General features: G+C 37.6%; 3 protein-coding genes and 1 non-coding gene across 5 annotated transcripts in view; 1 reads left to right on the top strand and 3 right to left on the bottom strand.

The window, feature by feature from the left end:
* Positions 1–1746: 1746 nt before the first annotated feature.
* On the top strand, positions 1747–10995 carry dipk1b (divergent protein kinase domain 1B). The gene is made up of 5 exons (XM_043234443.1): positions 1747–2344; positions 5400–5534; positions 6520–6627; positions 6777–6953; positions 8167–10995. The coding sequence occupies exons 1-5, from the start codon at positions 2279–2281 to the stop codon at positions 8977–8979; spliced, it is 1299 nt and encodes a 432-aa protein (XP_043090378.1). The 5' UTR covers positions 1747–2278; the 3' UTR covers positions 8980–10995.
* Positions 10996–11368: 373 nt separating this feature from the next.
* Positions 11369–17661, bottom strand: mrps2 (mitochondrial ribosomal protein S2). 2 transcript variants are annotated; one of them, XM_043234291.1, is made up of 7 exons: positions 17568–17661; positions 17241–17354; positions 16748–16877; positions 13993–15458; positions 13314–13373; positions 12211–12316; positions 11369–11744 (listed from the first exon to the last, which is right to left on the bottom strand). In XM_043234291.1, the coding sequence occupies exons 1-4, from the start codon at positions 17590–17592 to the stop codon at positions 14924–14926; spliced, it is 804 nt and encodes a 267-aa protein (XP_043090226.1). In that variant the 5' UTR covers positions 17593–17661; the 3' UTR covers positions 11369–11744; positions 12211–12316; positions 13314–13373; positions 13993–14923. The 2 variants fall into 2 exon arrangements, with proteins under 2 accessions (XP_043090226.1, XP_043090227.1); XM_043234292.1 differs by lacking the exon at positions 12211–12316.
* LOC122341121 lies at positions 12048–12187 on the bottom strand. Its single transcript, XR_006250426.1, has one exon. It is a non-coding gene; the product is annotated as a small nucleolar RNA SNORA17 (small nucleolar RNA).
* Positions 17662–19226: 1565 nt separating the features above from the next.
* The window catches only part of ppp1r26 (protein phosphatase 1, regulatory subunit 26), a 7623-nt gene continuing 1704 nt past the window's right edge, over positions 19227–25145 (bottom strand). Inside the window, exon 2 of the mRNA XM_043234289.1 lies at positions 19227–24396. Within this exon, the coding sequence (XP_043090224.1) occupies positions 20982–24329 (3348 nt within the window). The 5' untranslated portion in view covers positions 24330–24396 and the 3' untranslated portion in view covers positions 19227–20981. The remainder of the gene's footprint in view (positions 24397–25145) is intronic.

Below are 25145 nucleotides of genomic sequence, written 5' to 3'. Positions count from 1 at the left end.
TGAAATGTAAGTATGGTTTTTAGTGCTTACTTTTTGTGTGTGTGTGTGTGTGTGTGTGTGTGTGTCAATATGAACTCTAATATGAACCCTCTTCAAAGACACATTATATCGAAAGAGTTCTTTTGATGTCATAAAAATGACGTTTTCTCAGCTGAGTTAAACAGCCAATCACAGCAGAGTTTCTTCGTGTCGTGACGTCAGAGAGTAACGTTCAACCACGTCACGCCGGTGACAATTTTGATAAACTTTGTCCCCGAACAGATACCGAATGAACTTTCATATCGAGGTCATCCAGAAATGCAACAGAAAGCGCTGTTTTATCGCTGGCTATATTAGCAATTTTAACTAAAATGATTAAATCCGTATGTTTTTGAGCTCCTCGCTATAATTTAAGGCCAACTAAGTTCTCCACGAACCTTTACCCCCCTCTGTCGTCCTTAACATGAATCGCAAGAATTTATTGCATGCAATTTTACTTGAAAACTGTGTTATGCGCAACTTAAAATGATTCTTGGAAAGTAAGCAAATGCGAAATATAAAATACTACATGCAAAAAAAAAAAAAAGACACACGAGAAGCAAGCACTGTCCGTGCACACACACACACACACACACACACACACACCCATCACCCTTAACCTATATTTGCACTTGCAGTGAGTGTACTGTACACTATCTTTATATTGCAAGATCAAACCTGTCCAAACACACACCTGGCTGAAGAAGGAATGTGAAGACATGAAAATAAGAGAGACTCAATATAACAAGACTTTACACATGCATTATAAAAATGTACAATTTAACTTGGTCTTTAAATAACTTAAGAGCACTAATCTAACTTTGCGTTTTCACGTTTTAGATGTTAACAGTTTTTGATAATAATTCTGACATTTCATCCACCGAATACTCAAAGTACACGGCTGAATTTATTTATTTTCTAATTTTCTGTTTATTCACATTTACAGGGATTCAATCAAAAGATTTAATTAAATAAATTTGATTTTTACGTTTTGTATCTGTCCTATATAGTCTTTTGTCTGTGATCAAATATTAAGGGTTATTTTGTTTTGTATTACCTTTTAATAAATAACATAAATATATATTTGTGCACACTACAATCTGATATTAAAATGTTTAAGCCTACATTATTAGTTCTACATTATCCAAAGTGAAGAAAATATGGTTGAATTTATAGATATTTTACTTTCTATTCCATTTTATTTAAAGTAATTCTTGATTTTTCTGTTTTATTATAAAAAGAGTATTGTTGTTGATTATTCATTTTTAAATCGATTGCATTTAATTTATGTTTTCTCCAATAAACCATAAATAATATTAGGCCAATTTTGTTTAGTGTTTTATTGTATTTATTCACATTTAAAGCTATTTTATATGTGTCCTATATAATCTTTTGTCTGTTATCAAATTTTAATAACATAAATATATATTTATGCACACTGCTATCTGATCTTCAATGTTTAGGCCTATAGTTTTATATATATATATATATATATATATATATATATATATATATATATATATATATATATATATATATATATATATATATATATATATATATATAATTATTAGTGCTAAATTACCAAATGTGAAGAAAATAAGGTTATAATTAACATTAGGCCATAATCCTAACGCTATTTTTGTTTAATGTTTTATTGCATTTAATCACATTTAAAGCTATTTTGTATTAACTAGTGTCTGTGGTGATATTTGAATACAGTGTCTTTCCCCCTTGTTTCTATTCTGTTGCAATCAGGCGACATTTAAAGAGACAGTGTTTATTTTCTGTCGGTAGGGTAAATCAGAGTCTCTTCCCCTTTAAGACGCTTTGTGGAGTCGCTGAGAGGCCGCGTCTCCAGCTGATCGTCGGCGATCCTCGTCCACCGGATTCCCGCGGATCTTTGGCACCACACGTCCCTCGGAATCAAACATCGGTCTAAATAACGCGCAGATGTCAGAGCTGGTTTTTTAACGCAGCTTCGGTCTCGTCGCGCGAGGATGATGCCCGGAGCTCGCGCGTCTCTGGATGCAGCGCGTGCGCGCGTGCCCTTGAGTTGAGCACCAGCGGCATGGGATGTTTCTCCATCGCACGGCCGATTGCGTCGCGAAACGAAAGCACATGGCGATAAAATAGGCGTTTTCGCTCTGGTCTGCGCTGGAGAACGCCGCCTGTAACGGAGGAGACGGGATGAGAAAGTGAAGGCGCGTTTGGAGAGAAATCTTTATTTGTGTTGTGCATCATCAGTGTTGCTGCGAGGATGCCGAGGAGTTTACGCAGGCTGGTGCACCTGGTGCTCTTCTGTCCCTTATCCAAGGGCCTACAGGTAACTTTTTCCCTAGAATGACAATGTGTGCTGCTATTTTTCCTTCAGAAACCTTACAAAGAAAAAAAAAACACGAAAGTACAATGGTATTACCATGTTTCTGAGCATGACACTATGAGCATGTGTAGCCAGGATATGGTATTACCATCAATAATACGCAAATAATAGCGTGATAAGGAAAAATGGGGCTAATTGTCAGAAAATTGAACTCTTATCTTAAACGTTGCACAATCTTTACCGTTTTGTGACAACGTGCCTTTGTTGTACAGGGGGAACCTGACATAAGATGAGGTATTATAGGCTTAAAAAAATCATTAAGTAAATTAAATAACTAATTTATGAACCTTTGGTTATGTTAAAGGTAAACATATCAAATAAAAAAATAATAAAAAAGAAAATGCATGCATAACAGTCCTTATAATTACGGAAATAATGTCTTTGTGAGCCAGTTTGACAATATGCGTTGTGTGATACATAAACATTACCATCACCGCATTGCATTTTTCAGATTTTTTTCAGACATTTCAGACAAGGCAATGCACAGAAATCATATAAAAGAGGAACTGTTATTTTAATTGTTGCCATTAATTCCAGCTTTAGCTAGTCACACACACACACACACACACACACACGGCTTGTCTGAGTGCTTAATGCACACGGTATGCTGACAGTATTTCTGCAGATTCGTACTAAGAGCCCTCTTTTATAAGTGCACTCACCGTAAGTGCACACTGTGACCGTTTGAGACGGTGTAGGTCAACTCTGTCAGATTCATTGCTGAACCCTGTGCTGAAGACGTCACGGATGACAAATGCGTCTTTGGTTTCTCTCGTACAAGAGGACGAAAGCAGCAGGGATTCGACCTGAAGTTAAACAAAAGCACAGTTCTTCAGGTTAAGCAGACAGCGGACCGTTATTAAAGCAATAGTTCGCTACAAAATAAAAATGTGGTCGTTATTCGCTCAGCTTCATGTTGTTGCAAAATTGGGTAACACTTAATATTCGCTTACTGTTATAATAACAATAAATGATGCATAATTATATGCAAGTAAACCAATCCGTTCTCCTAGCCCTAACCATATAGTAAGTACATGTAGTCAATTAATATTACTTATACGTATGTATTATTACACTGTAACAAGGGCACCTTAAAATAAAGTGTAACCCAAACTTTTAAGACGTTCTTTGCTCTGTAGAACACAAAAGGAAAAAAATAGTGATTTAGTAGCATTTCCCCCCATGCAATTATAATGGACTGAGGCTTTCAGTCTTCAAGAATGATGCAAAAGCATTATAAAAATATCATAAAAGTGGTCCATATGATTTATACTCCATATCGCAAGTCTCCTGAAGCCATATCAATGTTTTGTGCGAGTAGCAGACTGATATATATTTTAGAACCAAATCAGTTCAGTTTGTGAACAAACCATTCAGGCTGGAAATTAAGAACTATATCAATGAATTAATTGAAATTGATGAGCCCAAGAGAATAATTATGTCATGCATACATCATGAAATACACAATCAGATTATAATATATATATATATATATATATATATATATATATATATATATATATATATATATATATATATATATATATATATATATATATAAAAGCTGAATGCTTGTAAGAAACAACTCCATCATTAAAAGTATCATCAGAGCATTGCATCTGGCTAAAATATGAGTTCAAAATAATATGTCATCCAGTATCAGAGAAAAATGCACAGATCAAGCAAGCAAAAACATTTCTGAACAAATATGTGGGTGGATATATTTTTTTTACTCAAGGAATCATTATTATTTAAAGAGGACTTGTATTTTGTCCATAAACAATTGTTTAAGTTCAAAACGTCTTGACGGATTTGATTCTTTTCTCGTCTTAAGATGTTAATGTAGTGTGTAGTGTAGTGGCTTACTTGAGGATTATCGTGATGTTTTTATCAGATGTTTGGGCTCTCATTCTGATCTATTGGTGAGCAAGTCGTGTAATGTTAAATTTCTCTAAATCTGTTCAAAATGAAGAAACAAACTCTTCTTTATCTCGGATGGCCTGAGGATGTTTTTTTAGCCAGATTTTGCGTGAACTATTCCTTTAAAGGTTTCGATTCATATCTATAGGGCATAAATGCATTTTAAAGTGTGCTGCAGCTGTTTTTTGGATTGCTTGTTCAGGCCTTGTTTTTAGCCAGTGCACACACTGAGTGAATTTAGGGATCTAATAACAGTTGTCTGTATCAACAGCCAGTAATCAGATATGTGTGTTTTCACAGAGTCACACAACACACACTTTCTTTCCCACTCCAGCACAGAGAACAGTTGCTGCCTCCGGCATTCACTGCCCTTTTACACCTGAAAACTGTCCAGGAGACTACATTTAATCTCGTTAGAGCACGTTAAGGACCACTAATATCTCGTTCTGTCACTTTCTCTCTCAGTCACTCAAGCTGCGTCCACATTGCAAGCCGAGGTTGCTGTTCTGATTTTATGTTCAAATAAATTTGTTTGTGAATTTTTCAAACGACCTTTTAAATGTGGCACATGCCACATATAAAACACCATTTGAGATATAATGTACCTCAATAAATGTTAAATTTTCATTTAAAATGAACACATTTTTTTTATTTAATGTGAATTAATATAACACTTATCTTCAATTTTTGTTTGTATGTACGTTTTGTATAATACTATATACTACTATACTATAATATTATAATAACTATATAAAGAAATATAGTATTATACTATATAGTGCTATATTTATTTATCCTGCATTCCAACACACACATGCTTATTAGATATTAATTTATTTAATTTATTTATTTTGATTTCAGTTAAAAACAATTAATTAAAAATATATATATATTTAAAATTTCATGCTTTTTAAAATATGGTTTAATGTTAAATGTTATTAAATTTGCATGCATTTTACACTAAAGCCACTTAGCACAATTCTGATATGTATCCAGTTTGTTTCCGTGTTTGAAAGTGAAAATAAGATCTGCATTAAAAATAAAAAAGCTTATATGTGTATATTCATGTCTCTTTCAGTCCCGTTTACCTGCGGTTAAGGTCAAGTACCTGTTGGTGGCGTGGTTTGGGATTTTGGTGGCCAGCTGGGTGATCTATATGCAGTATTCCTCTTATTCCGAGCTCTGCAGAGGACACGTCTGTACCATGCTCATCGTAAGTCACAACATCTTTCATAATGCACGAGTCTGGGCGCACATCCCTTCCCATGAGCGCCATTCCTCGCTTCTTAGGACTCACCGACATGGACTAGACAGGATTTGCCAGTTAAAGACAGAGAGTGAGCGTCTGGGGATGATTCAGGATGATTGACAAACGCTTCAGTGCGTCCACATACAGTCCATACACGCTGATGGTGTAATATTTATGCCGCTTTGCCTTCTAGCATTTCACTCACAGGAACTGCAGGATGAGAGAGGAACTGGAAAATTTAAAAGGAGGAAGTGAAAGAGCTGATAGATAATTATGCCAAGTTTAAATATTCCCTTTTTTGTTGTAACAGTAGGCTAATTATGCAGTGTTATTGGGTTTAATCACAAATTCTGCATTCAGCATGTAAACACTCCTCAGGAAAGCAGAAGTTCCTCTTACTGTGATGATTTACATTTACATTCACAGTCACAGTATATATATATATATATATATATATATATATATATATATATATATATATATATATATATATATATATGGCCATGCAAACTATGCACTATATATTCCAAACCTAAATTTAAAGGATCGCCCTCGAGTTATACCTGTATGAATTTATATCTTCTATGCAAAAGAATATATTTTGAAGAATATGGGTAACCAAACATTTGCAGTTTTTTTTGATGCCACTTGAAAACCACTTTCAGATCCTTAAAATAACGTCGGAATATACATGTATATGTGTGTGTCAGTGTGGCCCTTTTCAGATCTTGTTTTGCAACATGTGGACTGACGACCAGAAATGAAAACGAGAAGAAAAAAGTGAGAACGTTGATCTGTGCATTTGTGATGTCATGAAGCCCTCGGCCCAAACTGATGGGACAGTTTGTCCTCTAATTGTTGGCACAAGGCTGTTAAATCAAGAAAAGATGTTTTTGGTTAATGACTGTCGGTTTTCCTGTATGTGTGTGTGTGTGTGTGTGTGTTTCAGTGTGATCATTATCGCAGAGGTATTATCTCTGGGTCAGTGTGTAAGTCTCTCTGCGAGGAGAAAACACTGTCTCTTCAGCACTGTCTTTCAACATCACCGACACACCAGGTAAACACACAGATAATATATACATATATATATATATATATATATATATATATATATATATATATATATATATATATATATATATATATACATATATATACACGATTACATCTGACACACATAATGTATTTTTATGTAATATATTCCAGATATACAGTGCTGTGTGGAAGGAGAAAGCTGTATTGGTGAAGTGTGGGATTGAAGAGAGCATGAGAGGAGAAAACGGTCCCGACTCTCCACTACAGCATGACAGCAGCCTCTATGATAAACCCACCCGCGGAACGTCCATGGATGAATTCAGAGCAATGCTGCATTCCTTTCTCAAGGTCTTTTTTTTCATTTTTTCACAATATCCTCAAATATAGCAACAAATCAAACCTGTAGCTGACACAGAAACAAGCTTTATATTCTAGCTCTAGAACACTTGCCCTTAAATTCTAGATCTTGATGTTTTTAATTTTAACCTGAAGTTTTGTGGTACAGATGTTGTGACTAGGGCTGCTAGGAATATCTAAAAATACTGTATCTTAATATTTTTCAGTCTTTTGAGGATAATATATATATGCATGAATTTCAAGCAGATTCAGAATGTTTAATGCAAGTAAGATTCAGTGTTTTCACACAATTTTTATTGAACAATCATCAGCATATATAATTTAATCATTTTGACTGATAGAAAAGCATTTTAAATACATTGCAAACAAATGTGACTCATTAAACCACTTTTTTTGAGACAGTTAAAAATTATTCACCAAAATGAATTAACCAAAATCAACTATTATGCAATATTTTTGTCAATTTTAAACATATCATACAGTATATTGCAATGTTGATTGAAATATATCATGAATACTCAATATATCACCCAGCGAGATATTTATGTCCTGCTTAGCAAAGCAGAAACGGATATAAGACAGTCTAACCCTCTCTGAGCTTTTGGCTGTTCCTCAAGGTCCCCCTGTAAGAGGGTGAAAATGGAGAGAGAGCAGGGGAGGGAGTGGGGTAACAGGGGAGAGAAGCCAAAAATAACTGAAGGAGCTTCAAAAGGTCACAGCCAGAACAATACACTCACTCTGTGTCACAGGGGAGAACAACACGAACACACACACTTAAACACAACCCACACAAAGCGCTGTAAATGGCCATGCATGCCTCGGTATACATGCATAAGGCTAATAAAGACTGTACTCTAAAAATCTCATGAAATAAAAATGAGTTTTGTGGCTTGTAGTACATTTAGCTTCTTCTGTATGATAGTGTATATAACTACTAGTAAATTATTTTTACTCTTTATCTCAGAGGAAAACAAAACAAACGCGTGCTTTGTCATATCCAGTGTTGGGTTATTTTGCTAATTTTTATTAAAACATTTTTTTAGCTAAATTTGTAGCCAAATTGTCTGATTAGTGAAAATGTTGTGCTTGTGTATAAACAGTATAAAAGTGTTGTAATTTCAATTGCTAATGAATTATATTCAGTCTATGAAATAAAACATTGGAGGTATTAAAATCTCTTTCTCCTTCTTTCATTCACTCGCAGGACAGTGTTGGTGAGCAGTCATCTCTTAGCACTCTTGTAACTCGCGTGATTTCTCTGGCGGATGTCAACGGCGATGGCAAAGTTTCGTTAGCGGAGGCGAAATCCGTGTGGGCTTTGCTTCAGATCAATGAATTTGTTTTAATGGTGGCACTGCAAGATAAAGAACATGCTCCACGCTTGCTTGGCTTCTGCGGAGACCTTTACGTGACTGAACGTGTGGCACACAGCGCCCTCTTCAGGTTGGAGGTGCCTGGTTGGCTGCAGCCAGTGTTTCCTGAGGCCCTGGGTGTCGCTCTGAACCAGTGGCTTGCTCCTGCGTGGCCACGCAGAGCCCGAATCACCATCGGTCTTCTAGAGTTTGTTGAAGAGGTATTCCACGGCGTATACGGAAGCTTCTACATATGTGACGCAAGCCCGAGACGGGTTGGCTACAATGCGAAATACGACTTCAAAATGGCAGACCTTCAAAGCATAGCATCTGAGGCAACCGTCAAGGGGTTCCTGCGAGGGAGAACTTGTGAAGCAAATGCAGATTGCACATATGGGCAAGATTGCACAGCAACCTGTGACCGATTGGCAAGGCAGTGCAACGTGGAGGTGGTGCAGCCCAACTTGGCCAAAGTGTGTGCGCTCCTGCAAGACTTCCTGCTCTTCGGAGCGCCGTCGGACCTGAGGGAGGACCTGGAGAAACAGCTACGCACATGTGTGACTCTCAGCGGACTGGCCTCGCAGATGGAGGTGCACCATTCCCTTGTTCTGAACAACCTCAAAACGCTACTGTGGAAGAAGATCTCAAATACCAAGTACTCTTGAGACCTGCGTAGGGATGATCAAGAGAAAGACAACGAAGATCGAGAGAACTGGAGGCTTCCAGAGATCAAAAGTGGGGTCGGTACAATAAGTTCTGGAGGGCCAACAGAATAGCTGAACTCTGCCAGCCACTACGGACTATAAATTTGTCGAACATCTATTGCGAACATGGAAACGATGTTCAGAAAGGGCATGCACTTCATCCCCCACCCTCTTTTACTTCAACAGCTCAATAAACCCTATAGAAAAACCTACAGAAAATTTTCTTCTGCCCAAAAATTTCTAAGGTGGAAACTGTCCAGTGTGAACAACGACAACTGGAAGACATTTCTTTTTTCATGCATCCCCTTGAAAATTGTGTCCTTTTTAGTGTACTTTTGGCTAGGGATCCGTGCTGCAAGCACAAAATTAGAAGAACTATTTCCGAATCCCAAGGACTTTGTAATAGAACAGTCTGGCTCCGGAAGCCATTTCTTTTACTTTAGTGACTGAAATAAAGACCCTTTAACCCTAATAGAAAAACCTTCTGAACAATCTCTTTCCGTTTGCCAAAATAGCCAAGTTAAGGCTGTTCCTAATTGGAGAAGACCTAGACTTGTGGGTAAGGATCTGGGCTGCAAGCACAAGCATAACAGGGTGAGTTCCAAGATTTATCCCAAGGAAAGGAGAGTTTCTAAAAGAACAGTCTTACTCAACATCCAAAACCTCAAGTTTACTTTGAGTCACCTGAAGACATTATTGATACACCTTCAAAAGAATGGCTGTAGGGTCCTAAGTGAAGTTAGAATGTCTATTAAGGAGCAACCCCTTACCAAATGAGTCTTTTTGATTAACATCTGGTTAAGGATCTGGGCTGTAAGCACAAGGATAACAGGGTCAATTCCAAGAAGTAACCCAAGGAAAACGTTTCCATGAGGACGATCTTGCTGTACAACCACAACACCCTTAAGCAAGATGTGCATCTTTTGGTTGCAAAAGCAGGATTGTTCCTGGAATGCTCCTTTGAGTTGATTATTGAAGGATAAACTATAGCCACACCTGTTTTGACTTCCAGCTCAGAAGAATATAAATCTTTACCTATGTTTGGAAGCAGCCTTCTTTTAAAGTCAAGAAATATTGGGACTCTACACCAAAACCTGCAACACAACCAAGACGTCTACATTTATTCACGAAATAGCAACAAGTGAAGGTTATGTATTATGTCTTTTTTAGGGGTGTATGTTGTGTTCGTGTGTGTGTGCTCGTTCTGGGAAGATGTTTCTCTCATGTTGTAGTTTTCACAGAAAGGATACTGCTTTTTCTAGTGGTCTGGAGAGCTTGATGGAATTTGTACTTGAACCGGAAATTACTTACTGTGTTTCTCAGGGTTTGTGTGTTTACGTTTGAATGTGTTTGGAACAAGATTATTATTAACATTAAACCTAGATTAAATGGAATTATGTCTCGGTAAACAAATACGGAGTATGAGGAATCAAGGGCCAGCGATTGAGTGTGCGCAGGATTATGAAACACATCTGCATATAAACCTGAAAGTGTGTGTGGTAATGTGAACATCTTCTTGACTCACAGTAGTTTTATAAACATCGCTTACTTTAGCCTAACAAATCAAATCGCATTTCATTAATACTAAACAACTGGCACATTCCGCAGAAAACCAACAAGAAATACCAAGTGCACATTTAAAAACCCGTTTCCTTTTTTCATTTTCAAGATCATTCCCCTCGACCTTGTGGGACCGATCATGAAATTGTGTTCCTGCACAGATCCTTGTACACGTATGTGATTTTGCAGACATGAGACACGAGCTGTTCGTCTCCTAATGCGCACTAGGCTTCAGTAGTTTCATTGTTACGAATGAAGTGATTATGTTTTTAGTCATGTTTATTTTATTTTGTGCCTCTGTAAGGAGAGCAGCACAATTAGCATGGGGCCTTGTTGAGTCTCCTAAATACTAATTTATTTTAACTCCATTTTGTTCCAACTATTATTCATTGATGAGTAAACGTTTGAAAAATCAAATTGTGCGTGTGTGTTTTTCTTTTTTTGGTGAAGCACAGGTACAGAGTAGAGCACTTGTTCGAAGGACAAACACAACAGCATGTATCCTTTTACTCGACCTTTAGAAAGAAAAAAGGAATCAGCATATATTAGTCCAGAGAGGCCTCCCAAAACCACCTCACCTTTAAAAGGACACGAAATTTACGTGCTGGACAAAAATGAAACCGCTTATTTACTTTTTTTTAAATAACAGTACTACTAAAGAATTACATTTGTCAGTTTCAGAAATATGCTATCATTAAACACTGCAGCAACAAGTAGTGCTGTCAAATGATTATTCGCATAAAAGATTAAAATGTGTTTACATGCATATAAAATATATATATACACACAGTACATATACATTTTTTATTTGTAATAGAATGTGAAATATATACACACGTTTCTCATATATAGACACATTGAATTAATTGACAGATCTAATTATAGCTCACTTCATAAATTATAACAAAAACATAGCATTAATACTCAGAGGGTTTATTTAGTGATAATGATTAGCTGACATCCTTCAAAATAAACAGATACATGGATTGATTTGAAACAATTAAAGTTCGTGGCTAGAAATACAGACGTAATGCACTAATGAGGGCGATGATCTTGTTCAGCTGTTCCAAAAAGCAGGTGGAGTTCAACAACTGCAGACAGAGGCATGGGACACAACAGGTGTAGATGTCAGTCAGCTGACTAGTTCCACGTGGTTCGGCACGTTCCTGAAATTAAAGAGTTACAAAGATTAAAGCAACGCTCTATTTTTGAGAAAGTAAAAATAAATACGTGTTGCACGTATTTGAGAATCATACTTTATAGTCCAAGCATTTAATGAACATATGATATAGTGAAAATACGGAGTTCATACGAATTAAGAACCTAAGTAAAATGATGCAATTTGGTGCTGTTGTAGATTCTATTTTGCCATTTAGCAATTAAACCTTCTCTGTTGGTTAGGTCTTTAAGATGAGGTTAAGGACCGATCTTAAAGGACTCTCTTCCCTGCTTAAACTTGAAGGGTCTGGTTTGTAGGGGCCGTCATTCATTCTTTGCACTGTGGAATTCTGGGTGCAAAGTGTAGTTTTTTTAGAGCCCTGCTGCTTTCTGCTTCCTCATGACACAGACACGGCACATTCAGCTGTGCTGCAACGCCTCGAGGAGCAAGTGTGTGGGTGTGTTTTTACTTACTACTCCAGCTTTCTGTAGAGCCGACCTTTGTTCAGAGTTGCACTGCTTTAAGACTCTAGGTCACGACCCATGTGAAGTGCAGCTCCATTTCATCAATTTCTTGTATCTGTTTTGGATTGATAAAGTCACATAGTGACAAATAATAGAATCTACAATACCCAGATACAAATAAACATTGCTGGGGAATAATGGAAAGGGTTTGACCGACTGACATGGACACTAACACACAGAAATCTGGGTTGGGTTATCTTAGGGTGATCCAACATGCCATTTTTCCCGGACGCGTGGATTTCAGTATTGAAAGCGTTTTGAAAACGTAAGGAACCGATCGGTCTGCATGCAGACGAAGCCAAAACCTAGATATTTTAGGCAATATAAAAATCCTGGCCAGGACGTGTCCGGGAAAAATGGCTCTCATCGTCACCCTAGGTTATCCGGCCTAGTTCCAAGCCCCTGGCCCACTATACAGGACAGCAGGGGCGATCGCAGGCCAGTTTCTTTCTGCCCACTTTTAGCACAACAGTGGCAGCACTGCCAGAGTTACGTCTCATGGGGCAAAACCCAGAGAACACACAACTACACAAGACGAGTAGCTGAAGCTAGACTTCATCAAATAGACATCTTTAGGATTTTTACACATTTATTATGCCGTTATATTAATTGAGAGATTATGTACAATACTTTAATATATATAGCTAGGTTTTTAAAATCAAAATCATTTTTAAATCAAAGATACAGGAAAACAGTATTGTGAAAAAAAATGTTTAAAAAAAAAACCAGTTTATATGTACTTTAAAATGTAATTATAAAATGTAAAATGTACTTTTCAGCATTATTACTTCAGTCTGTCACAGGATCCTTCATAAATCATTGAACAAATATTTTTAAAATATCAATTTAACTACTTTAAATATAGATATTTACTTTAAAAAAAAAAAAAAAAAAAAAAAACTTAATTGTATAACCTTGAAATGTCTGCAAGATTTCATTTTGGCAAAGTACGAAATTCAACGTAACCTAAGTTATTTTTAGGCGTAACAATTACTCCTTCAGCACCACCATATAAGCTTTACAATAATATTGCTGACAAAGTAAACGCTTACCTGATGGTGGAAAAATCATGGTGGTTTCCAAACAGGAAGTGAAGGTTCTTTACTCAGGGTCTGTAGTAGAATTAAAGCACAACAATGCATTTATTTATTTATTCTTTTTTTTTTTTTTGTCCTGTCAGGACGTTTCCAGCTCTCTCCAGTGATTGACAGCAGCGGGTGTTAAACACGCCCCCTGCCGACACGAGCGCGCTACTGCAGCGCCTCAAAATCCAACACAGCTGCGTCCAAGAATAAAAAAATAAAAATAACACGCAGCACTAAAAACACAACTACTCTGTTAGATTGTCCGCATTTGAAATGCAAATTGCGAGCGGTTTCCACAGCAGAGAGCAGCGTTTTGGCGTTAAGCTACAGGCCGGATGCGCGCAACACGTGGGCGCGTTCAGCCTGCTTCTAAAGCGGGAAGGTGACACCATTATTGCGAGTTATCATGCATATAAACGTTGCTTATATAACCACCGAGAACGATTTACTGTGCTTAACGCGACCTCAAGTCAGTACTATCACACACATTATACGCCAACCTCATTATAAAGTATTCGAATGCACATGATCTTATACAGTATTAATAAAGAAAACGAGTATACTGTACATAATTAAATACAGTGCAGCAGTAGTGAACACCGTTAAGTCAAGACGCATACGTGCACTATACAGTTGTTGCTCTCACCTTCATCGTAGAACGAATAAATCTGAAATGTAGTCAAGAGGAGTGGCTAAAGATATTTATATAGTAGAACTACGGAAACCTGCTGGACCAGAAAAGGCGGATTTACACCAACACCGAATTAACGGATGAATCCCGCCCCCCGAAAAATGAGGCATGACTACACACACACACACACACACACACACACACACACATACACACATATATATGCATGCATAAAATATTACTGAGTTAAGTCTGCAAATGGCACCAAATTACAGCTTGCATTATTGAACCAGACCATTAAATTTTAGTTTAACAACCGTTGGCAGTCATTTGAAAACTAACATTTATGCACTTTACATGAAGCGAACATCCCATTTTGGATTTGTGAAACTTTATTGGGTTCACATAAAAAGCAATCAATGGAAATCGATTAAAAAGCATTAAACATTCAGCTTGAAACCGTTGGATTTTACATTTTTAAATGAAGCTGGACATCTTTAGTTCTGTATAGAAGCCCATTACTGTGAAAGAATAACTAAATAAAAAGGTAACTGGGACTTTTTTTTTTTATCTAACAGCTCCATCTTTTTTCTTCCCCAATTGTGACCATCACAATTCTAAGTATCCAAATTTTTAATTGCAAGATGTATACTATGAGATAAAGTATGACTTCTGTAGCAATTACTTTATTAAATATCAGGATCAAAATTAATGGTGAGATGAAAACTCCAAATCAAAATGTATGTGAGATAAAATTGTGTTGAAACCTTTTTTTTAAATCCTGTTGCAGAAACAGGCTTCACATGTTTAAAGCTTTTAGGTGCTGAACTTTAATCAAAATAATACATTAATACTGAACGAACTGTTACTTTTTGCACTCATATTTCCACTGAACTTTCTATACGAGGACGACATCCACATCCACACAGACTCTGGTTGACCCGCTTCACACGGCGGCTGAAATCCCCTTGAGAAGCTCCATCTGTCTCCTCTTTTCCTTTGCTCTGTTAACGGTCATTTTAAATAGCCGGCAGTACGTCTCCATGGCGACAGGAGTGTCATCGTTGCCGGGCACTGGGTACGTGAGGAGACTGGGGTTACAGTTAGAGTCCACGATCCCCACCGTGGGAATATTCATTTTGGCCGCGTCCCGGATGGCGACGTGCTGCTGGAAGACGTTATTGAGCGTGGAGAAGAAGACGATGAGGTCGGGCAGCCGGACGCTGGGGTTGAAGTGGACGGGGGCGTTGGTGAGCAGACCGCCCTTCCAGTAGCGCGTGTGAGCGTATTCGCCACAATCCCGCGCCGTCGACTCTATCAGGTGAGCGAACTGCCGGCGGCGGTTGATGAACAGGATGATGCCGCCGCGGTACGCCACGTGAGCCGTGAAGTTGAGCGCCTGCAGCAGGTGTTCTGCCGTCTGCTCCAGATCAATGATGTCTAGATCCAGACGAGAACCAAACAAATACGGCTCCATCAGCCTGGACAGAGAAACAGAAGATCAGATCCTGTGACGCTTGTCATGGTTATTGTGTAAGTGTGTAAGTCGATGTTCATCTGCAAAAGCAGATAACTCGGTTTTTAACAATTCTCAAAAATGTATTTTTATTGTGCATTCCAGTTAATCTCAATCAAACTGCACTTGGGTTATTTTGATTGGGTTTAAAAAATACTAACACGATTAAACACATTAAAATGACATAAAATAATTAAAATATTTTTGAATATAAATGCACAGATTCATGTATGTCTAAGTGTGTGTATAACAGAAATAATTGTTTTTATAAATTATATAATTGCATGTAGTTTCTCAATTATACATGGAGTCACAAATAATTTACTAAACAATGTTTTATAACCGTGGGTGTAATGTGTGTGTGTATGTGTATATATAATTACTAGTTTTATATATATATATATATATATATATATATATATATATATATATATATATATATATATATATATATATATATATATATATATACACATTTTTTCTGTTTTCAAAATTAATTTATAAAAACAGATAACTCCACAATTCATGTATTTTTATAGTGCATTCCAATTAATTTTAATCAAACTGCAGTTCGGTTATTTTGATTAGGTTTAAAAAATACTAACACGATTAAACACATTAAAATGACATAAAATAATTAAAATATTTTTGAATATAAATGCACAGATTCATGTATGTCTAAGTGTGTGTATAACAGAAATAATTGTTTTTATAAATTATATAATTGCATGTAGTTTCTCAATTATACATGGAGTCACAAATAATTTACTAAACAATGTTTTATAACCGTAGGGTGTAACGTGTGTGTGTATGTGTATATATAATTACTAGTTTTTATATATATATATATATATATATATATATATATATATATATATATATATATATATATATATATATATATATATACACATTTTTTCTGTTTTCAAAATTAATTTATAAAAACAGATAACTCCACAATTCATGTATTTTTATAGTGCATTCCAATTAATTTTAATCAAACTGCAGTTCGGTTATTTTGATTAGGTTATATATATATATATATATATATATATATATATATATATATATATATATATATATATATATATATATATAACTACTGAAAGCTAAAAAGACTAACACATTAATAACAAAATAACATAAAAAAAACATCATAAATGAAAAATATGGTTTTGGAAATGCATGGAAGTAAGTGACTGATGGCAATATTTAATTTCAGGATGAACTATGGCTTTAATGTCAAGAACTGACCTATGCCGACAGCCTTTCTTATGTCCAAGATGGACACGGGCTTCAAACAGGTCCTTCATAGTGAAGAGCTCAGACAGGCGGAAATAGTCCGATTGAGTGAGTGGGAAGTTCAGGATCTTCTGTGTAGCATCTGAACATATAACACAAACATACAGAAACAATTCAAATCAGCTTTGAACGAATATTAAGCTACAACCTCTTTATAAGTGTCAAGTTTTTTAGAAAGTGCTTCAATAAATAAATTAATATAGCGCACACACACATTAAGCAAACAAATTCTTGTGAACACAGCTAAACGAGTGAATATCAAACACTTATTTGTGACAGATTTTGTGTTGGAAGATTGTAATTACAATGCAATGCAATAAAGGTTTTATATAGCATAGTACTGTACTGATTCATACAGTAATTACTAGTTTATCTTTAACTAATATTTATATTTATTTTAACAGATTTGAAAGAAATGTGTGTGTATTTCATCTGTCAGTCTCACCGGTGTCTGTCGAGGCTGCCGGTGATCTGCATGCAGCTGCCGCGGAGCTGAAGGTCTGTCCGTGACATGAGAACACGGCAGAGACCAGCCGAGGGCCCCGGAGAACCTGCCTTACTGAAACCGATCGAATTAAATTCATTCATTAAATGACACATACATTTTTTTTCTATACAGTGCAAAATTGCTCAGAAAGCCACTATATAAACTCGATGGTCACATGATTGCAAATCACAAGCAAAGCGTTATATTGTAACGTGTGTTACTATAATAAGGTTTACATAATAAACATATATTATTAACATTAAAGAAAAACACGTTTTATTTCACCTCCAGTTAAGACGCCCGCTGCCATGTTTCCGCTCGAGCTCCGCCCACTGAGCGTCAGGAGGAGTGCAGGATTGTGGGTAATAGTGTTCCACACAATGAGCTTTGGATCGATAAAACCGTTGCATTGCAGACCACACAAACTACAAATACCACAATTGCCCAGTGATTTGAAACGAATACAAACTTTATTGAAGGAACCGTTGTCAATTTCATTACAATGAACGATTTGAATAACTGGAATAAAGAACGCTTTCTAAAATTAGTAAGTGAAACGGAATACTCTTAAATAATAAATATAAATAAGTATTCCCCCGAACACGTGGAACTCGCTTTATTTTCCAGCGTCTTCTGTTTACCTGTAATAAAAACATAAAATCATGGACAAGTTCCACTAATGCTTAATAACCATAAAGCGTTTATTAACACCTATAAACTGAGCCGTTGTTTTATATCAAGTAAAGTGAGCACAATGCATTATGTCCTGTATTATCTGTGCTTTATAAGCGCATTTACCTGATCAAATTGACCACAAACTGTAGCCTTCGTTTGACTGTTTTGCTTTCCTACAAAACACACACACACACACACACACACACACAAACACATTGACAATCAAAAACTCAGGTCATCAGGTAGGCTATATAATCGCTCACATGTAGCCTACTAGGTGGATCAAATCCGTTACATAAGTCTGCGTGTGCAAGCTAATGCATTAATTTTTAATACAGTCTTTTTATGTACCTCTAGCTGCTTTTGAATATGAAGGCGCCTGGTTTGGAATTTCAGACTCCTCTCCTCTGTGTCCAGGGCAATATATGGACTTAACAAGAACCCTGGATCTATAGAGGTGGATAAAGACCTGGAGCAAACAAAGAAAACAGATTTACACTTTCATACACAGTCTCTGTATCTGTGAGCTGCAAGGACTAATAACCAGTCTGACTGCTGATATTATAAACACACCCGAAACCATGCATACTGTTTTTTTTTTTATTAGGATGTATTCACTGTGAATTTATTGTTACAGGTCTGAAGCAACAAATCTATAACTTTGCATGCTAAACATTTCTACGTAAATAAAACATGTTAATTCTTCAAAAACCAAACTGGATAATGGAGAGCAGTTTAAATTGAAACAAAAATCCACTATTTGTCGTGCTGGCAACTTCAACCAACAGAGTTGAATTAATCACTAACACAGAGTACGGACACAACAACGCAATACAATATTCCATGCCATATAACAAAATGATATATGCATTACATTACAGAGTAAAGAAATCCTCTAATCTTTTTTTCTGATTGAAATTTGACAGGCCATTCTTTTTTTGTGTGTCCTGATGAGTGTTTAAGTACTCATGGGTAAGGATTTGAACGGTCCTAAGAACAGTTCTATTCAAAAATATAATATTTTGAATATTTGTCAGTCAGTTGCATTTGATTAGCTTAAATTTGTGAGAAGGAAGCTAGTTTACACAAGGCAGGCTACTTGCACTTATTTTTCACTCTCTAGTTGCACGTTTATAACAACACAGAGGAAGCTTTGTAAGATACTGATTAGAAATTCACACATTTATGCATGCTCTCTCTCTCTCTCTCTCACACACACACACACACACACACACACACACACACACACACTGTAAGAACTATACAGCCTTGTGTGTCAAAGTCAATTTTTATTATACATCTTTAGAGATACAGTTTGCGTTTCGTTTCTCTGTGCAGAGCAGGGGACGAAAAATCCTTTTTTTATTTTTTTTTTTTGCAAAATATTTATGAAAACTGGCAATGCCCAGCATAGTCAGCATGAGTCTTTACTTTCTTCTCTTCTATAAACAAAAATAAATAACATTCTTTTCACATAGGAAACACCTACATATATTAAGCAACAGAAACAGGAACTAAGAAACAGGTGCAAAAAGAGAAAGAGAGAGAGAGAGAGAGAGAGAGAGAGAGAGTGAGAGAGAGAGAAAGTGGTGTGACTTGACAAATGCAAATATGTGCAAAAAGAGAAAGATGGCTGAATTTTGAGACACAGATAACTTTGCAGTATGATAAAAATTTTTGAATGTCCTCCAGTGGTACCAAAATATCCTGGTTATGGCACGAATATAAAGTGTTCTCAACTAAATATATTTAAAAAATGTGTTAAAAGAGAACATTGTGGGGAAAAAAAGCTTATTGAGGGAAAGTTAGTAATTTGAAAAAAACTAAAGGTTACAATAACTGCTACTGCCGTTTATCTGTAAAATTTTAATACCATGTAAATGGCTGTTTTTCATACACATTCTATATACATGTAAACTTACAGGTTATTAAAGGTCTTATTTATGAAACAAGCAGAACGAATTTCTCGATAAATTGTTCATCAACCGTTATTTTGCAATTAAATGGAACAATTTATACAAGAAGAGTTTTTGGAGCCGTTTTAATGGAAATTAATTCTGCTTGTGTTTCACAGATGAGGCCCATCTTCGTCATTCACCGTTGCACTGAGGAGATTTTACTCTTTTAGAAACATCAGGGACTATTTTATCGTTACCGAAAGGTAACTCAGACCTTCCTCTCAGAGGTCAAGGGTCTGAATGATGATGTTGAACCATTGTTCACTAATAACAAATGAATATGCACTGATGCAAGCAAAAGCGTTTTCATTCTCTTGGCCATTACATTCTACAGTCCTTCTCACGGTTTGGTACTTAAGGACGCAATTTGCACATTTGTGTTTAACTTGTAGAATTTTTTGCAGGAAGAAAAAATATTTCCTTATGAATAGGGTAACTATTTAAACCTGGGAGCTATTTAGTGTAAACTCGCCAATGATATTGTCATCTTTTCATAAAGTTTTTAAATTGCGATTACTTTTCATAGTCTCAATTAAGAATTTCCCAAAAAGCAAAGTTTGTAAAGCGGGATTCATTCAGAAATGCTGCAGAGAAAATACAACACAAAAACAATAAAAAAAACAAAGTTTAATCTCTCTTCGTGACATCATGTCTGCTTTTAAATATATTTATAAATGTACAAACATACAAAAAAAGGATGTGGTACGCTCAAAGAGTCCTATGTGACGTCCCATGGAACCTAAATCATACAGTACAAAAAGTCAGAAACATAGAAATGCAAGATGAGACGCCGCAGTCCGTCAGGCTAATTCTAAAATAAAACAACTAATGCTTAAAGCCGAAGGAAAATTTCGGCTGTGTGGTTGAGAATCTTGCAAAATACTTGCAAATTGGATCCATAGATCTGCCCGAACCAACGACCAAAACACTCTTTAACTCTTTCTAATTAAAAGAAGTCTTTCTTAACTTAGATGGGACAAGAGCATGGGTTATGTACTGGGATTTGGCGACCATGTTCCCTCAGCTGATATGTGTGTGTGTTTTGGGAGAGAGGACAGGTAGGTACTCACTGATTATGGGGCTGCATCTTCCTGTCTTTTGTCTTCTGATCTTTCCTTTCCTCATCTGACTCTACATCTGTCTCATCAACACATTTCTCTTCCTCGCCTTCCTGCTCTTTATCTTCCTTGCTAACACTTCCTCCCTCCCTTTGTCTTTCTCCTAAACCTGTGTTGGATTCCACCTTGCTGAGCTGCAGGTGGTTTGTCTTTGCTAGGGGTGTCGGGTCCCGTTGTACCTGGATTACGCTGCTGCCCTGATGGGGCTGCAGTACAAGTGAGGCCTGGCACAGGTGTGGGGTGGCGGGGGATAAGTGTGGTCTATCGGAGAGGTGTCGGTCCCTTTTTAGGCGGTTATGCAAGTAAAGTCCCTCTGTCCTGCCCACAGGGGGTGTCGAGGTCGTGAGATCACCAGTGGTGACAGAAGAACTAATCTGAGGTTTTGAGATAGGCGAAGGACAAAGAGAACTAATGACATCCTTTAAAGGTATCCTAGCGACTGACGGTACCCTCTGGCGGCTGACGGAAAGATCATTAACGTCAAGTTCCTTGACGTCACTCATACTGCTGTTAACGGGTCTCATCAGGAATAGGTTCTGGTGTTGATGACCCAAAATTCGGGGCATCTCTGAGCTCACAGAGGGCATAGCGAAGCGTTTGATGGCATGACTTGTTGGAGTGTCCTTTCCTATCTGGGAGCTGCCGTTTTTTGGATCTCTTGGGGACGAGATCTCACATTTTTGACTTTCGGTCCTCCTAAAACCCATAATGCAAGAGCTGCCAGGTGTCAGGACTGGTCCCTTGTTGAGCTCTGCAGGTGCATCGGATCTTGAAGGTGTGTCTGTGGATTCTGCTTGTGTTTCACTTTTGAAGAGTCTCCCAGAGGTTGATGGTGAAGCAGAAACTGGAGTTTCAGTTCGAATCTTTTGAGGTTCTGGTTTACCGTCACACTCTGCAGGTGAAGTCAAGGAGTCTACGGCTTCTTCCTCCTGTTTGATGTTTGCGGCGAGAGGTGTAGACTCCTTGGCTCTTTCAGCTAGAAATTTCCTGATCTCTTGCTCGATGCTATCATCACTGTCCACAGAACTGTCGTCGTCTTCTGCGTGCAGACTGGAAGAGGGTATATCCACATCTTGAGTTTTAGGAATCCCACTGTTCCCGGTCAGCTTGTCAGCCTGTGCAGGGCTTTTAGATTGTTTGATGTTCTGGACTTCTGATTTACCTTTGACTGCTTTGCTTTTATGACCCTTGTCATTTTTAGCCTGAACGTTCAGTGTTTCTTTGCCGCCTTTCAAGATGCCAGACTTAACAAGCTTGGAAGGTGGGATGCTCTTCAGGTCTGTAAAAAGTTTCTGTTTTTTCGTAGCATCCAAAGATAAAGGCTCGGAAGGCCTGGTGTTTTTTCTCGCCTTCATGTCCCTCACTTTCTTTTTGACTTTTTTCTTTGTCTTAAGCAAGTCTTTAATTGCGGCATCTAGGTCCTCATCACTGTCAAAGGAGCTGCTTTTGTCACTGCTGTCATTTTTCTCTGAACCAATCTTTGGGCTGGACATACTGTAAGTCGAAGCTTTGTCTTTGAGTACACTACTATCTGTACCCTTGCGAGGTGGGGAGTTCTGCTTCGGTTTGCTCATTTTCATGTTGTTTAGAGTACCTAAACTGGATGTTACAGTGGGAGTGGTTGAAAGCTCTAGTGTCGTGGAGTCACTAAGTTTCAGAGGTGTCCCTGGAGGCTCCTCTTTAATATTCAAAACCAAGTCACCATCTCTAGAAAGTTTGCTTTGTTCTTCTTTAAACTTGCGTTTTTTTGACAGGGAAAGCCTCACTGCTTTATTCGGCTGGGTTTCCTTCATCGTCTTCTTCGGCTCTTTGCTCGCAGTGGGATCTCCTGCAACTGGCAAAGGGGCACCGGTTGTTGTCGGAAGCTCTTTGTTCATCTTTGCTTTATGCTCCAAAAATTTTCTTATCTCTTGCTCAATCCCGTCCTCACTGTCAACAGAACTTTCATCACTTTTATCTGCAGATGGTGCCACAGTGGGGAATGTTGGCATCTGAAGCAAATTTCTGTTAGCAATGCTTAAGTTGGACTCAAACACCTCGGGCATGACGGTTTTGGAGATGTCGAGAATGGCTTCAGCACACATCAGCTCAGCAGTGTTGACCTTCAGGCTGGAATGGATCTGATGTTCAGTGTGGGTTTGTTTTGAGCCCTGGGATGTACACTTGTTCAAAAAGTGGCTTACACCCAGTGGTGTAGGGAGATTAGACTTCTTGGTTGTCAATTTCTTCTTGCTCTTCTTGGACAGTGCTTTAAGGGGCTGAGTGCTCATGCATTCGGGAGAAGCAACGGCTGGTTTACTACATTGCGCAGGCACAAGTTGGGCAGGTATGAGAGGACTTTTCTTTTTCTTTTGCTTGTGTTTTTCTTCCTGGAAGAGGCGGATGGCTTCCTCAATACCTTCATCGCTGCTCGATTCAGAGTCCTCCCTTTGTCGTGAAGATCTCAGGGCATCTTTTCCGCCTTCCTGTTTTTCTTTTTTCTCTTGCTGGAATCTCTGAATCTCCTCTTCAATTCCATCATCGCTGCTTGACTCAAGCCATTCATCTTCCTCTTTAATGACAAGACGAGGTGGAGATCTGTCCATCTCCGAGGATGAGGAAGATCCTTTCTTAGTTCTGGGTGGAGGAAGACTTTTTACAGACGAACCTTTACTTGTGTCTGCTTTCTTAAAGGGATTTTCTTTGCTTAGCTGCTTCTTTTTGACTTTCTTCTTTAGGGGCTGCGTCCCACTCAAGGCTCTCTGTATATGATTGCTCGCAGTTAGCACCTTACCACTACTGGAATGTGTGTTTTGTTTAGCAGCATCCAGGTCAGTTGGTTCCCTCCGCTGTAGCTTGGGCGCTGGGGGCGAACTTGCCATTGGATCCCCTTTGCGCTTGTGGTCCACCTTCTCCTTCAGATACTCCTGAATGGCCTCCTCAATGCCTCTGTCCACAGAATCGTCACTGTCCGAATCATCACCAGAATCAGATCTGGCGGTCTGTGGCTTAGTATCTGCCCCTGTTCGCCGGGATCTCGCAGAAGTGTCCATGAGTCTCATTTGACCCTTGTAGCCAGCCTCGTGGCTGGAATGGGCAGCCTTTTCGGTCTGCATGTTCTCGCTTATGTCCGAAGACTGGGTGCTGTGGAGGCTCTCTATAATCATCTGGATCTTCTGTGGGATCGGGGTGCCGCTAACAGAGGCAAGTTCGCTGTCGGAGGCACTGTCATTGAAAAAGAGAGGCAGGCTGCAGCTCTTATTGGACCTCCATTCCGAGTGAATAGCCACCACCGGAGGAACCGTCTTCAGGAACATTCTAGAAGGTCGGAATGGAAGGGATGTAGGTGCATGGGGAAGCTCCACCGGTGATCTTGTTTACATTCTAAAATGGGAAGAAGAAAAAAAAACACGAAGAATGTGTTATTTGAACAACGTTTCATTCTGAAACATTAAATGACAACATAAGCAGTGATAAACATAATTTAGACTGACAATGATACATTTAAATTTGTAAATTAAAATTTGCCATTTTAAAAATGACATCACTTCAGTGATGTATTACAACAATTTAGTGGTGAAAAAAAACGAAAAATCACTCACATCAGATTGTGATAAAATGTTATTTTACATCCGAATTTGTATTAATATAATATAAATTGTTAAATAAAACAATTGCTATTCAGACAAGGACGGTTGTAACAACCTTGTAATAGTGTACTAGCTAACATGTAACAATTAGCTAGCACATGTTTGTAGGACAAATTATTTAAAAGACTGATTTTGTTGAAAACAGTGTTACTGACATTAAAGAAAACAGATGTTACAGCATTCCCCAGTCTTCCCATTACAGGCAGCACTGTCACAAAAATTTAGAGCCTGGAATTAAAATTATGGTTGGGCTCCCCAACCTCCAGGGCAAATGAGTAGGCCTACAACTCAAATATGGGTCATGGCTGGGTCAAAGACAGCAGAGAAAAACAACGCTAAAGGCAAATAAAAAATGCAGCTAACCATACAGTCCTGTACTTTTTAAATGTTTTCATCAAAATAACTAATCTTTTAAAAGGTGGTATCGCTAATACCAATATACTATTTAGCCAAGTGACTGTTGTTTCATGTAGACGGTTAAAT

Source organism: Puntigrus tetrazona, unplaced genomic scaffold, assembly GCF_018831695.1.
Source record: "Puntigrus tetrazona isolate hp1 unplaced genomic scaffold, ASM1883169v1 S000001111, whole genome shotgun sequence".
Lineage (NCBI taxonomy): Eukaryota > Metazoa > Chordata > Actinopteri > Cypriniformes > Cyprinidae > Puntigrus > Puntigrus tetrazona.
Note: the sequence above shows the minus strand (reverse complement) of the source record. Positions and strands in the feature narration are given on the sequence as shown.

What these genes read in the sequence shown, in the direction of transcription:
- dipk1b (XM_043234443.1), top strand. Translation starts at nt 2,279, where the DNA reads ATGCCGAGGAGTTTACGCAGGCTGGTGCACCTGGTGCTCTTCTGTCCC. An exon ending in CAACATCACCGACACACCAG is followed by an intron (nt 6,628 to 6,776) that starts GTAAACACACAG and finishes AATATATTCCAG; the next exon opens with ATATACAGTGCTGTGTGGAA. An exon ending in TGCTGCATTCCTTTCTCAAG is followed by an intron (nt 6,954 to 8,166) that starts GTCTTTTTTTTC and finishes ATTCACTCGCAG; the next exon opens with GACAGTGTTGGTGAGCAGTC.
- mrps2 (XM_043234291.1), bottom strand. Translation starts at nt 17,592, where the DNA reads ATGGCAGCGGGCGTCTTAACTGGAG. An exon ending in AGCGGGCGTCTTAACTGGAG is followed by an intron (nt 17,355 to 17,567) that starts GTGAAATAAAAC and finishes GATCGGTTTCAG; the next exon opens with TAAGGCAGGTTCTCCGGGGC. An exon ending in GGCAGCCTCGACAGACACCG is followed by an intron (nt 16,878 to 17,240) that starts GTGAGACTGACA and finishes TTATATGTTCAG; the next exon opens with ATGCTACACAGAAGATCCTG.